At 34.5% G+C, this 16,125-nt stretch overlaps 1 protein-coding gene across 1 annotated transcript in view; it reads right to left on the reverse strand.

The window, feature by feature from the left end:
- Window positions 1-16,125, reverse strand: part of LOC133325083 (GATA zinc finger domain-containing protein 14) — a 77,561-nt gene that overhangs the window by 22,327 nt on the left and 39,109 nt on the right. Inside the window, exons 6-7 of the mRNA XM_061533908.1 lie at window positions 14,844-15,351; window positions 14,372-14,662 (exon numbers count right to left, since the gene is read on the reverse strand). Of these exons, the coding sequence (XP_061389892.1) occupies window positions 14,372-14,662; window positions 14,844-15,351 (799 nt within the window). The remainder of the gene's footprint in view (window positions 1-14,371; window positions 14,663-14,843; window positions 15,352-16,125) is intronic.

Raw genomic sequence — 16,125 nt, forward strand, 5'->3', positions numbered from 1 at the left:
GTCGAAAGAAAGAAAAACGAAATTTTTCTTTTATTTATTACATTTCAATTTGTGTTTTGGTCAGCTGCATTCGATTTTTGGTCATTGAAAAGTCATTCAAATGCTAAGAATATGTAAGGGTGGGCGAAAACAAAAGATTTAAGACACAAACTTTGTTTGCCATTGTAATGGAATTCGTATATAAAGAAACAATATAATGCATCTAAATATATGTCCTGTAGAATAGTTAAGAAAATTAAATGGTGAAAACAAAAGACTTAAGACACAGTAAATCACTTAAATTACATGTAGACGGAATATATTGGGTCCTATCAACAAATAAATGGCCATGATAGGTTAGTATGTATTAGGATTCTTGGTTTATAAAAAATATAACCAGGTCTTAGCCTCGGTTGGGCTCTTATCCGGAAGTCCGGTTTAACGATTTGCAATTCAACGATGGAGCAATTCCATTACAGTGTGTAGCTTATATAACGGTAGCTATCAGAAAAAAAATTACCGAAAAAATCTGCGTTCATTCGAAGTAACTCATATAAAGTGCTATCCAGTGTGCTGTGTGAACGACTGAAGCCAATGGTCAATGACATTATTGGACCATATCAATGCGTCTTCAGACCTGGCAAATCCACCATTGACCAAATTTTCACTCTGGAAAAGACGCACGAAAAACACATCGACTCATTCCACCTTTTCATCGACTATAAATTCAGCATTCGACAGCTCTATACGTTTAGAGGTGTTTAAAGCCATGTCTGTGTTCGGCATTACTGCAAAATTAATAGGGCTATGTAGGATAACTTTGTGACACAAGGTCAGCAGTTAAAGTCGGAAAGGACCTCCCAGAGCCCTTCAATGACGAATGAGGATTCAGACAAGGTGACAGTTTGTCGTGTGGCCTGTTTAACATCTTGTTGGAAAAGGTCATACGAGATGCAAATGTGAACAGAAATGGCACTCTGTACACCAAACATCATATGTATATGCCTAGGCCGACGACATCGAAATAATCGGTCGAACATTGCGAGCGGTAACAGCCCCCTTTGAACGAATTGAGAAGGAGTTTGCAAAAGTGGGACTGGCAGTAAATGGCGAGAAGACCAAGCTGATGGTATCAAAGCGCAAGACGGCCCCGTACCGCCATCAACAAAACTAATAACATTAGCTTTGAAATCCGGAGGAGAATAGTGTTGGCCAACATATGCTACTATGGTCTGAGTAAGCAACTCAAAAACAAGACCACCTCTCGCCAGATATAACACGTGCTGTTGTATGGATCTGAAACATGGACACTTGCGCAAGCAGGTGAGTCAGATTGTTGAGTGTTTGAAAGAAAAATTCTCCGGTGAATATTGTCGTCGAATGAACCATGAGCTATACCATATATTCTCGGACGTCGACATAGTCAGACGGATCGAGCTGCAGCGACTACGTTGGTTAGGTCATGTTGTGAGAATGGATGAGGATACCCCAGCTCAAAAGGCTTAAAGATGCGAGCCAAGTGATGGTTCACGTCACGATCTTTCCATGGGCCACGAATCCGATTAAAAGATCAAGTAGAAGATAAAATCTCGCAACATAGTCTTTCAAATTGGATGAGATGCCCACAAGACAGACGCGCGACATAAATAATCTTTAAAAAAATCACCCAGTACCAGTCCCTTAAAAATAGTCTTTAGAAAATCCATGTTTTGGAAGTTGTTTAAATAATACATTTTTCGGTAGGACTTCAAAAAATTACACTGAGCGACACGAAAATTTTTCAATGGTTCTAATGTACCAAATATGTTTAGTTGGAGTCCCTGGACCACGAAAATACCTTTGGTTTTTCTGGGTCACTTCGAAAATTTATTTTATAACGGTAAATATAGAGAAAAACGTGGTTTCATGGATTTTCAATTTAAAACTCGAATAACTTATTTACTTTTTAACAGATTTATATTATTCTTTTTTTTTCTTTCGAAGAGTACAATTTTTCCTTTCAAACAAGATATATACTTGGTAAATCGGTTGAGGATTGGCTGAGTTACAGCGGTTGAAATGTGAAAAAATACGTATAAAATGACAAAATTTACCTTTCTTCGGACTGTACGATGAAATTATGATATCAAGCCATATAAGTTTTATTCTATTACGGGGAAGAAAATTAAATTAGCTTTCGAAAATGATAAAAATCAAAAAAATCAGTTAAAAAATGTATGACTTATACACATTTTTGTATTGATTCTATGCATATTCTCTAAATCGGTTAAAAAATGTATGACTTATACACATTTTTGTATTGATTCTATGCATATTCTCTAAAGGAACTATGGGTCTATCTCGTTTCCTTTTGCCTGTTGCAAACATAACGGTTTATAACAGGAAAAGATACAGACCCATATTTCCTTTAGAGAATATGCATAGAATCAATACAAAAATGTGTATAAGTCATCCATTTTTTAACCGATTTTTCTGATCATCTTCGAAAGCTAATTTAATTTTCTTCCCCGTAATACAATAAAACTTATATGGCTTGATGCCATAATTTCATCGTACAGCCCGAAGAAAAGTAAATTTTGTCATTTTATACGTATTTTATCACATTTCAACCGCTGTAACTCAGCCAATCCTCAACCGATTTACCAAGTATATATCTTGTTTGAAAGGAAAAATTGTACTCTTCGAAACAAAAAAAAAAAATATATAAATCTGTTAAAAAGTAAATATGTTATTCGAGTTTTAAATTGAAAATCCATGAAACCACGTTTTTCTCTATATTTACCGTTATAAAATAAATTTTCGAAGTGACCCAGAAAAACCAAAGGTATTTTCGTGGTCCAGAGACTCCAAATAAACATAATTGGTACATTAGAACCCCTGAAAAAAATTTTTTGTTATTTTGTAGCACAGTGTTATTCTGAGCGGAGCAGTATAGTCGGACGGGGCCGGATACCGTACACAACTTCCACGAAAATCTAACTTTCTGTGGTTGTATATTATGAGCTTGGGCAATATTTCGCGATATTTGCACCCTCTTGACCGACTAGATGTCAACAAATATTTCTAATATTCAGTAGACTGTACTTGTCCAGTGGGTTACGTTGTGATGTCGGGCTTTCAATTGTGGCCTATAGATCAACTCGAAAACAAAAATACAAAAAATTAGTTTTCGGTCCACTTTATCCCAAAATTATTATCTGATCATCACCGAAAATTATAGGCGTTGTCGTTGACCATAACGGGAATCTCACGGGAAATTACAAAGCGATCAGCGTTATATTTCCGCTCTCTAGTGTGTTAATGGGTTACTAAATAATATATACGTAAGCACCTGTAAATATTTAAGTGTAACTCCCACATCCGAATACATACGACAATATAATTGGTATCAATTTAAAGGTCAACCACTCCTCTTCGAGTTACTATCCTTCAGGAGTAAATATATACGCCATACAATACAAATTTTCCCATTTTACCCGCTAAATATTGACCGATTTTTATCAAAACAGGCATGCTTATTCTTTGGCCCCATTCCCTTCTCCATGAAAAAATTCGCCGTGTTTGGGCCATAATTATGGCCTCTGGAGCGACCAGAAAAACCGACAAAATTAAAGTTTTTGGTCCATTTCATCCCCTTTATATTAACTGATTATTTCCAAAAACAATAGGTGTTTTCATTGGCCAGAACCCATCCTACATGCAAAATTTCGTGAAGATTGGTCCATAACTGCCGCCTCTATCGTGTTTACAAATTATAATGCACATACGGACGGACGGACACACATGTCTAGATCAACTCAGCTAGTCGAGACATGACGATTGGTATACTTAATGGTGGGTCTAGGACCAATATTTCGCGGCATTACAAGCTTTTGGGGCTCCACAAAGCTATAATACCCTGACAACATAGTTGTGTATGGCAAAAACCGTACTATTTCAGGCCTTAATGTAAATAATGTAAAAAATATTAAAAAATAAGTTTAAAAAAATTTCTTTACACAATACAAATTCTTTCAGAATAAGGCAATTTTGTCCATTTTTAGGCAATATAGGTATATACAAAATTCTAGTCTTTCTAGTGTTAAGAAAGAATCATTTTGTTTATTTTCCGTTATTAAATCCAGTTACATTACTTTTCTATGTTGCCAACATTTAAAGCATACTTCTAGGCGACTATTATCTACGTTGAAATGTTCTACAGACAATATAAAAATAAATTTAATATTGTCATAGTATCAACAATTAATGATAAACAATGACGGGAAATCGTATGTATACCAACCCGTGAAATCAATGGGGTGGACCGAACTTGATCTATATTTTGGAAGAAATATTTCCAATCCGACTGAGAGACAGATTTCTAAATCGACTCCTTATTGGCTGAAAGGTATTTGGTGTGTGAAAGTGAGCTGAACCTCATTGTTCCTTAAATTGATCGGTTATAGGGTGTTTCAAGCTCTAAAAAATAATTAATGAAACTCAGGTACGAAAAATTAAGCAGGATATTTGTATGGGACTTATTTCAACTTATATTACATAATTTCTGGAAAGAAGTGTTTTCATTCGCCATGAATCCGATATGTCAAATTATAGACACTTCGATTAGGAAATTCGATTTAAAAATTCTTAATACCGAAAATGGAAAGTGACATTTATGTGGAGACCGGAACCAAAGTAAAATCCAATATCCCGGAATTTCAATGGATTGCAATTTAAAATGGGGAATTTATCAAAAAAATCTATATTGATCATTTTCTATATATAGTCTACAAAAATCCATTACTGGTAAATCGGTGGGAAAATGCAGCTCAGCCATTAAATACAGAAAATGGGTTTATATAAGAACTACACAAAATCGTAAACCCACATTAGAAGCTGAAGACTCAAATTAGAACCATTTCGGTTGAAATGCATTTCCTAAACCAAAATTAACTCATAATTAATTTAGTTTTATTCAAATTCTCCTATCACATGAGGATTTCCGTTTGAAAATTCCCAATGTGTCCAGAGCTTACAGCGAATTGTTGTTACATTTTGTTGATTATATAAACGAATAACTTACAAAAAATTACTCACTTCCATATGTTAGTGGTGTAATATAAATAAAATTACTCTATATTTAAACAAAAATCCCAGGAAGGAAGTCACTATCATAATAAAATAGAAATAATAAACCAAAATAAACAAGCCTCTGCATTCCACAAAAAATTACTTTTGTCACAATTTAATTGTTAGCCACCCATAAAGACAGTTACTCTAAGGCGGCGTGAAAATTTGCATAAACGTTTGAACACAAAAACAACAACAATCACAACCAACACATTTCGTATATTTCGTTGTTTCGAGATATATCCTCTACTCCCATGATAGGTAGATAGAGTTGATGTACGTTGTACTCCATTAGCTGAACATTTGACAGTTACTGGTTTGTACAAAACAAGTTTCATGTTTGCTGATGACTATTTGTTTGTCGGTCTGTCTGTTTGTCAGTGTACCACCATCTTTCCCCAGGGGATCAATTTCAATGATGTTGCATAGGATTGTATCACTCTAGTGGCGGTGATGCGAATGATGATGACAATGTGAGAAATATTTGAAATCTCCTGCAGTTCATTACACCAGCCTGCCGCAGTGAAACAATGCAATTGTTTCGAGTTGCATTAGCAAATATTTCGAATACCTAATTAAATTACTTTTTTTGACACATTATTTTTTCACTCTTTCTGTTTTGTGTTTTTGCTTCGCGATTCCGGAATATTATTTAGTTCGTATTTATATGCAGTGGGAAAAGGTGTCTTGGGTTTAGTAAATTTTTGGGAAAAATTGTGTAAATTTGGAAATTCATTGCGATTGAATATATCAAAACTTGGAGGCATACAAATTATGTCAGGTTTTTACTTATATTGAAAATGTACATAAATATTTATGCTGACATACATACGTATGTATATAAATGAAACATTACTGGAAACACAAACGTTGAATTTATACTACGAACCATAAAATAAACCAATCAAGAAAATATTGTGATAATTTCGGACGGGCCAAGCTTTTACCTGTCACCATAAGGTGTATATATGGGGACAATATTAAGAAATCGACCAGCATGAACAATTTTATTTTTGTATGGAACTATATCAAAACATAGTCCTGTCTTAAACGATTCTCCAAACATGTTTTTTATCCTCCACGAATGCGGAATGCGAAATTCTAGCCTCTACGTTTGGAGAATGTAGTTATAACTTTGAAAATACCCAAAATGGGGTTGGACATCTAATGCGGACTATGCCAAACAGTGATTTACATCAAAGGAACTGAATTACCAAATTACTGTAACATGGTCTGGAAAGGGTTTATCGGACCATCGAAATTGGACGAGGCCTGTACATGGGGGTATTTTATAACATATATTTCACCATTCTATGAAAGTGTATTTAAAGAATAGATGAAGGTCGTATTCTAGCAGAGTTGAAAGTATTCTTCTAGGAGAGCTGAAGTTCCTCCTTATGAAAGAAGACAAGAAGGTCTTCTCATAGAAGACCAGAAGGTCTTCTCATAGAAGACCAGAAGGTCTTCTCATAGAAGACCAAAAGACCTTCTCATAGAAGACCAGAAGGTCTTCTCATAGAAGACCCGAAGGTATTCTCATAGAAGACCAGAAGGTCTCCTCATAGAAGTCCAGAAGGTCTTCTCATAGAAGACCAGAAGGTCTCCTCATAGAAGACCAGAAGGTCTCCTCTTAGAAGACCAGAAGATCTTCTCATAGAAGACCAGAAGATCTTCTCATAGAAGACCAGAAGATCTTCTCATAGAAGACCAGAATATCTTCTCATACAAGACCAGAAGATCTTCTCATAGACGACCAGAAGATCTTCTCATAGAAGACCAGAAGGTCTTCTTATAGAAGACCAGACCAGAAGGTCTTCTTACAAAAGACCAGACTAGAAGGTCTTCTCATAGTTTTTATAGAAGATCAGAAGACCGGATGATCTTCTATAAGAAGACTGATCTTCTATAGGATGTCTGATCTTTTATAGGAGGTGTTCTTGTAGAACACAAGAAGGTCTTCTTATGGAAGGCCTAAAGATTGCTTATAGAAAGTCTTAAAGAAAATTCTTGTAGAAGACCATGAGTTATGCAGAAACTCCTATATAGAAGAACAACAAAAATTATAGAAGATCAGAAGGCGTTCCTACAGAAGAGCTGAAGCTAATGTTGTAGTTCGTATAAAAGTCAAAAACGTATTACTATTGGTGTTTTATAGAATACCAAAATATCATCTTATAGACGACTCGGACGTTGTTATGTGCAGGATTGGAGGGCCTTCTTTTGATTTAATTAACAAATATTCCATCGCATTCTTTGTGATACCGTATTCTGTAGAATCAGATATGTATTTGCAAGGTTTACGCATTTTCTTTGGTAAGCCATTCGACGAGAAGCTCAAATCCTCTAGTTGCAAATTGTCGCTTCAAACTTGAATATGTCTATTGACAAAAGCAATGTCACGATGATTTTCAATTTTCCATGTTGTCGCCTTCTTCCCTCCAACATAAGTGTGTTTTAAAAAATAATTGATCGATCAGCGGTCGTGGTTGTAGAGCCGTCTGATACTGTTCACTCGTTTGTTTGTTTTGTGGCCTCTGCCACCATCATTTACCAATGTTTAACAAGTTTTGCAATTTACAACAAAACAAGCTTCCAACGATAACTACCAGTTTTCTTTCTCTACTGATTGTCTTTAAAACTAACTATGGCCATGGTCATGGACCTCAATCCTGAAAAACGAATCGTTTATCTTTAGTTTTTGGTGGCAAAAATTGAATTGTTGCTGTTAGCAAATGTATTCAGGTTTTCATGGTTTGCTATTACTTTTTTCTTGAAATTGTCAAATTTATGTGGCGTTTGGATTACTGTCAAAAGAAACCAAATATTTATTTTTGGAATGGAGCTCTTAATCCCCTCTGGAGAACATTCTAAAGAGATTCTATCTTGGATTGAGCTAACAAAGCTTAGTTATATTATTAAGTTAGGTTTAAATATCTTGGATGTAGGGAAGTATAAATGGGTTTATTACCCCAAGTAGTATCCATTGGCTCCATCATACAAACATATTGCATCAATTACTTGTAAGGCAACACACAATGTATTATATCAATAACCACTACCAAACTTATAATAGATTTCGAATACCAAAACAATTCAATTACTTATATGGATACACCTGTGTCATGAACATACACGCCAATACAAAATGTTATAAAAAAAATTGGTCAGCACAGCATAGGTTTATTTGTCTTGCACATGATTAATATGCCGACATTTTGACTTCCTAACAGATTGCAGATAGTATTTTTGTTATTGACCAATTTGACGTTTTCTGTCAATATTTTGCTGCCTGACGTGTGTCATGCATCATTGATTTAGCTGAAAGCAATTGACCACATCCTACCATAAATTCCGGGTTACACCCATTATTTTTTGTTTGTTTTGTTTTCCAATATGATGCAGCATGATGTTATGCACTGATAGAAATAAGGTAGAGAATTTGTAATATTGGGAATTGAAATGTGTTAATCGTGGGATCTGAGTCAGTAAATGAAAACAGTAAGGAAAGTGAGCGGCCGACTATATGATACCCTTCACCACTTTCCTTATGTACAAAATATGATCCTCAGATTGTTGTTGCAATGAAAGAGCTATTATATATAGTGATTTGAAGAAAGCATAAAAAACTTCCTTCTCTAATGGTTTTGGTCGTATATGTACTATAAACCTGTCGATACAATAGACCTAGCATCATTGGATAACAATTGACATGAAATCGACTAAAAATAAATATGTGATCTATATTGATATATGAATCTATTTTAATCAATCCGTATATGTAATGTCATTCTGAAAACTGTGCAAAATTGCATGCCAATTGTGCAGACAAAGCAAATATCCTATGTATCATTTTGTATGAAATCTGAGAAAATTATATATGAGAGATATATGTAAAGCTGGATGGGTTTAAAGTACAGCGTCTGTTCAAAGATGTATATGAGCAATATTGCCAATTTTTTAACATAGCTGAAGGTTCACCCCTTTATATAAAAAAAGAATAGTTTTGGGATAATTGATTTGTCGTTACTAACCTTTCATGATATTGACCTCCAAACTTTATTTGGGTGGAGGCTATGTCTACTTAATGAAAAAAAAATGAAAGAAAAATAATTTACAACATTTTTGTTATTGTTTTATGGGATTAAAGAAAAGTCCTTATTTTTGATAGCGGGCATGATAAATTCTTACTGGAACATCTGAATCCGAAAATTCCAACGGTGTGTAAAAGGGCTCTGGTATGAACTTATTATCGACTTCGATCAAATATTAACAAAATGGCGGACCTTTGAAAACAATTTTTTGGAAATTCGCATATTATTGGCCACAAACAAAGTTAAAAACCAGTAAGGAAAGTAGTAAAGTTGGACTAAGCCGGCTATATGGTACCCTTCACCTCTTTGGGTATATTCAACATATGTATCCTAACAGACGACGCGTTTTTGGTATATATCGATATCTGAACCGATTTCAGGCAAACTTACCAGAGACCTATTTGTATTACTTCAGTATGTTGTGTCAATCGGCCTAGCTATGGATTTTTTCACGAAGCTTAGCAACATCATTCTATACTTAATTCAGTACCCTATACGAAAATTCGTGCAAATCGAAAGATATATAGGGACGTTGGTGCACCATTTACATTAAATCGGACGAAAATATATGGGAGCTATATCTAAATCTGAACCGATTTTCAGGAAACTTAACACACATAATTCTAGACCTAATCCATTACGCTGTGCCAAATTTCGTGCAAATCGAAAGATATATAGGGAGCTATATCTAAATCTGAACCGAATTTTCCCGGTTTCAGATTTAGATGCCAAATTTCGTCCAAATTGGATCATAAATGCGACTTGTACTTTGTTTACAAAAATTCCATGGACGGACGGACATGCGTAAATCGACTCAGAAAGTGATTCTATGCATATTCTTACTAGGAACCATGTGTCTATCTCGTTTCCTTTTGCTTGTTACAAACATATGCACAAATACATAATACCCTGTACCACAGTGTGGTGCAGGGTATAAATAGAATGGATCGAATTTCATTTGCGAAGTCTTGGCTAAACGGATGGTGAAAACGATCGTGGTCAAAGAGCGGTAACGCACCTAAAACGGCGGACAAACCAGGACTATGGGCCAGGAAGGTGGTGCTATGCATTCGGTGGGACTGGAAGGGGATTATTTATTATGAGTTACTTCCATATGGTCAAACGCTAAATTCTGATCTCTACTGTCAACAACTGGACCGTTTGAAAAAACAAACAATTGACCAGAAACGGCCAGAATTGGCCAACAGGAGAGGTGTCGAGTTCCACCAGGACAACGCTAGGCCACACACAGTCACAGTGACTCGCCAGAATCTTCGGGAGCTTGGTTTGGAAGTTTTAATGCATACTGCATACAGTCCGGACTTGGCACCATATTTTTCTTGCATTGCATAATTTCTTTAATGATAAAAAATTGGTATCTAGGTAGGATTGTGAAAATCGACTACACAGAATCTTTTCTGTGTAGTCTATGCATATTTTCATACAAGTAAAAATTCTTATAGGCCACAAGTTTTCAATCTTAAGAAGAAACCACCACAATAGAGCGAAAGGAAAATAGAGCGCAAAAAGTGGTAAGGTAGAGCGAAATAGGAAACTTGTTGCGATATTAATGAAATGTTTACAATTTTTGGAAAAAAATCAGCTGTTTTTTTTTTTGCTATCATTCACCCTGTCTCCCCTTACTTGGTGTTTATTGTTTTTGCTACCGTTTCTGTTGGTAAAACCACCGACATTTTACTCACTCAATTGTGACTAGTTTTGCATTGGTGTTATAAAATTCGCATATGTATTTTCCACACAGATATTGATACCCAACTCAAGCCCTACCGAATTTTTAACATTGTACATAGCTATAAAGTAAAGAATAAGAATCGAGACAAGACGTATCGAAGAAGAAAACATACAATCAAAATTGAAAGAGTACGACTACAATGAATTTCGATGTCATCGAAACACGCCACCACCAAAGTTGTTTCTCTCTCTCTCTGAAAAGAAACCAGTATTTAAAGTTTTATGCATTGCATTCATAAAATGCAGAAATCTCAAAATTGGCAACACTTTCTGAAGACTATTCATATAAGATACGAATCATTTATATATAAATCCGAATATTATATTAATATACTCAAAAGTAATTATAGGTCCATCATAATTCCTTTTCCCTGTTACAAACATATACGCCGTTTGTCTGCCTATTATAATTTACATTAATCGTACATATTTAAGATATCAAATGGACCAAAAACATTATTTTGTTTTTGCTTTTCTGGTCCCTCTAAGAGTACAGTTATTTAATATCTGGAAATTTTATACGAAGATATGAATCTGGCTAACAAATATCTATAGGAGTTTTAATGGTAATATACCAACACCACAGAAAAATACAAATTTTGCCTAGTATGAAGTGAATGTTCTTCAATGGCGGAATCCTTTTGATGTAAGAGGGCGGATATGGGAGGTATAATAAACTTTGTCTGCGTATTGTTATATATTACTGTTACCACACAGTGTAAGGCAAATATACTGAAATTTCCGGGGCTTGAAATATAGCTTTGCAGAAAGTCAGAAAGGGTCGGCCCCGTTCGTCCATAACGATTCGATTACTGGTGTTTTGTTGATATAGCATCTCTTGAATCTCTTTATATCGCGCATCGTTCAAAGTACAGCAGGTTTGCTTAATTTCTTACCCAATAAGATGGCAAATGAGCCTCTTCGCTTAGCAAAATTTGTCATCTAAACATGATTCAGGCGTAAGTCTTTCCATGATGGAAAGCAAAACAATACAAAATAGAAACAAGTAAAAAAGTTGTTAAGTTCGAACGTGCCGAACTTCCTACATCATTCTCATTCATTATATTCATTTTTTTTATTGAATGCTATTTATTTAATTACAGTCCTTGGGTTTACAAAAAACTCAAAACATTTAACCTGAAATTAAGCGAACGTTTTCTGGGAAGAAGTTTATTAACCACCAGAAATCATAGTTAAAATCTTCAAAATGCCAAAAATGAAGAGGTTCCTCATATAAAGGGTGGATATTTTAAAACAAAGGCCAAGATGGAAAAATTTCAGCAAATATTTTTTTCACCCTTCGAGAACCCGAAATGCTAAAATACTGTTAATTTGGTCGGATAATCCAGCTAAACGCAACTAAATACAAAAAAAGGGCGATACCTTATAGTTAGGGGCTAAGTCAAAACATGAACGATATGCAAAATGTTCTGCATAGATGGTCTTCACCATCCAATAATGCGGAATGTCAAATTACATCTACTTGTGTGAGCAAATGCTGTTAAGTACTAAAAACTACCTAAAATGGTGTCGCACATTTATTTGGAGGTTATTTGAAAACATGGACCAGCATTGATGCATTTTCTGGACTACGAATATAAACCTCCAAAAATCCCACAATGTCAGATTACATTCACCTAGGCGGAATAATTCGATAAACACACAAAATAAAACTGAAAAGCGGAAAATACCGTTTGATGGGAGATATATTGATCTGGGAGCAATATCTACCTCAAAGAACCTTTAATGCTAAAAGGTCTTTAATTTTTTTAGCAATTGACAGATAACGTTATATGGTAGTTATACCAAAACGTTGATCGGTATTTTTAATTTTTTATGAGAATCCAAAATAACAAATTAGAATCAATTGGGTTGAAAAACATGTCCCAACTCCCCAAAATACCGAAATTCGGGAGCTAACGTTGGACAAATGTTGATCATTTTTTGGTAGGCAAATTTAACACCTAAGTATAATCCAAGATATTGAAATATAGTAAAAAATTGTGATCTTTCTAATTTTCTAAATTATAACGTGTCCAAAATACTGAATATATCCAATTTTCAATACCAAAGTACTAGGAATACTAGCAATGTAATATAAAGCTTTATATGTATGTACATTCAAAGCTCTTTATTAATTATTGCGATGTATATTATGATTTTAACCAATGGACGGACAGAGCGAAATCCACATAGAATTTTATTCTCTATGGGTATCCGAAAATTACTAATTATTTTTTTTTTCCTTCATACAATTTACCAAAAATTCGGTCAGTTGTTATCTTCCGGGAGGTTTTTAATGCTCTGAGACAAAACAATACCAAGTATCTTCAATATACAGATCTTTATATCGACGTCTCCGAACCATAGTATGCTAATACGACTTAGCATGTTTTAAAGTTCTTTGCGTTTTTCGATACTACGGTCCTTAATTTACATTCACTGAAATTTTGGTAATCATCGGCCTATCCAAACCAAAGTTATAAGCAAAAATGTACTTAGCATGGCACGTACGATGAAAGAAACTTCCATACTTTGAAAGCTTCTACTGAAAAACTCACTTTTCAGACTTAGCATACTATGGTTCGGAGGCGTCGATATACACATATAATGAACGGTATATATGGAAGGTCCTTACATGGAACTCTTTTGAAAATTGTCCTATCAAAATACTTCAATTGGGCAGGATCTATATGAAGGAGCTATATCAGAACTGGACTACCTCCATGAACTCGATAAGAAATGCGGCTAAAACTTGGAAAAGGCCGAATTCTGCGAATGTCGAAATTATTCTATCATAAATTCAAATTACACACTCACATGAATGAATCTAGGTAACATTTAGTTCGTATTATGAATAAATGTATGGGTCTGCAAAAAAAAAAAATATTTCTACAAACCAACAAGATTGGTCCACCCAACCAAAAAAAAAAAAAAATAAGTATACATTATGTGCCCCATAGTACAAATATAAAAAACCCCATCTTAATCTCACTAACACGAACCTCCACTGAAAATCTATTGTACTAAACTATGTACTTTTCTTAATTATTAGTAGATATTTCAAAAAACCCCTTAGTTGTGAGTACTCACGCGAATTCCATAGTATTCAGTATGATTGTTGGTACCGCTTTTTAAAACCCTAAAACTTTCACTTTATATATTTTCCGAATTGTTATAATTCTTAGAATGTAGGACATTGCAAAATTGGGAAATAAGTTTAAAGTTTTTAAAAATATGAGTCTTTAATTGACAAACCAAAAAATCTATAAAAAGTCAAAACAAAAGACTGAAGACACAAACTTAAACACTAGCAACATTGTGTCTTAATTATTTCTTTTTTTGTACTGAAATATTTCCAGTAAATAGACTATAACAAATACTATATTAAGCATTTTTAATTAACACTAAATTCTTGGCAGCATTTCTTGCGTACTTACCAGAAATCGTTGACATTGTACGATTATGATTGCCACGAACTAATTCTGATGGCCGTAGACTGGGTTCTTCAACAACTTCTAAACCAGAATCTGAATCCATGCCACCATTTTCCATATGAATGTTGGTATTTGAGCCACCATGACATGAATTGGAAGAATTGGAATAATCGGAATTATTTTTGCCATGTTGATAGTGTTGTTGTGGCTGCTGTTGCTGCTGCTGATGATGTCCATATTGTCCTGTTGCTGCACGCAGTGGTGGCGGTAATGGTGGTGGAGGTGGACCAGTTGCTGGGGAAAACAAAAAAAAGTGAATGAATGCAAGTTCGGTTGGAAAAAAATATATATTTCAATTCTCTCTCCCCCATTTAAAAAAAGGTGACCCAAATTGAAATACCTTTCCAATTTTTTTTGGTTTGGTTTAGTTGACTTTTTTGGAGGAAGGAGATATGAAAATATTTGACCCACTTACCAATTTCTGTATTTTGGATTGGCGGTGCCGAGGAAACTCGTTTCAAAATGCGATTATTTTGATTATTACCATTGCCATTGTTGTTGTTGTTAGAATTGTTACTATTTATACTATTGCTGCTATTATACAGATTCTGATTGCTGTTATTTATATTGCCGCCAACTTGATTGGAATTGTTGTTATTGTTCATCGATAGTTTGCTTTGACTGCCATAGTGCTGCAATCCACCATTGCTGTGATCCAGATTATTTCGTATCACGGAATTCTTATTGGCCTGCCGTGTGCGTTCTACAACATCTTCTGGTGGACACACACTCTCGTAGGTATCGCTTTTGATGCCACCACCACTACTGCTGTTCAGATGATTTTTCAAATTCACATTTTTACTGCCATAACTGTCTTTCGAACGTATCGAAGCATTGTCGTATTTGCCATGCAGACCAATGATCGATTGTGATTTATTGCGATTTAAAATGCTGTTGTTGTTGTCACGTTTGTTATTTAGATTCTGGTGGTATGGGAATAGAAAATAGAATAAAATTAATTAGGAGCCAGAATAGTATAAAAATTAAAAAAAAATTATAGATAATTTCAGACTTTACCATATTTGTCCTGAAACCCTCAAGACCCTCTAAAAATATTCTTTAAAAAATCTAGGCCTTAGTACAGCCTTAAACAAAATTCTTAAAAAATCTACGCCTTAGTACAACCTTGAATAACCTTGAAAAAATATTCTTTAAAAGCTCTACGCCTTAGTACAGCCTTGAAAAAATATTCTTTAAAAACTCTACGCCTTAGTACAGCCTTGAAAAAATATTCTTTAAAAACTCTAAGCTTTAGTACAGCCTTGAAAAAATATTCTTTAAAAACTCTACGCCTTAGTACAGCCTTGAAAAAATATTCTTTAAAAACTCTACGCCTTAGTACAGCCTTGAAAAAATATTCTTTAAAAACTCTACGTCTTAGTACAGCCTTGACAAAATATTTTTTAAAAAATCTACGCCTTAGTACAGCCTTGTAGAAATATTCATTAAAAAATCTACGCCTTAGCACAGCCTTGAAAAAATATTCTTTAAAAACTCTACGCCTTAGCATAGCCTTGAAAAAATATTCTTTAAAAACTCTACGTCTTAGTACAGCCTTGAAAAAATATTCTTTAAAAACTCTAGGCCTTAGTACAGCCCTGAAAAAATATTCTTTAAAAACTCAAGGCCTTAGTACAGCCTTGAAAAAATATTCTTTAAAAACTCTACGCCTTAGTACAGCCTTGAAGAAATATTCT

This window comes from Musca vetustissima, unplaced genomic scaffold, assembly GCF_032173495.1.
Source record: "Musca vetustissima isolate MV318-11 ecotype Yass unplaced genomic scaffold, APGP_CSIRO_Mvet_v1 utg13413, whole genome shotgun sequence".
NCBI classification, from domain to species: domain Eukaryota; kingdom Metazoa; phylum Arthropoda; class Insecta; order Diptera; family Muscidae; genus Musca; species Musca vetustissima.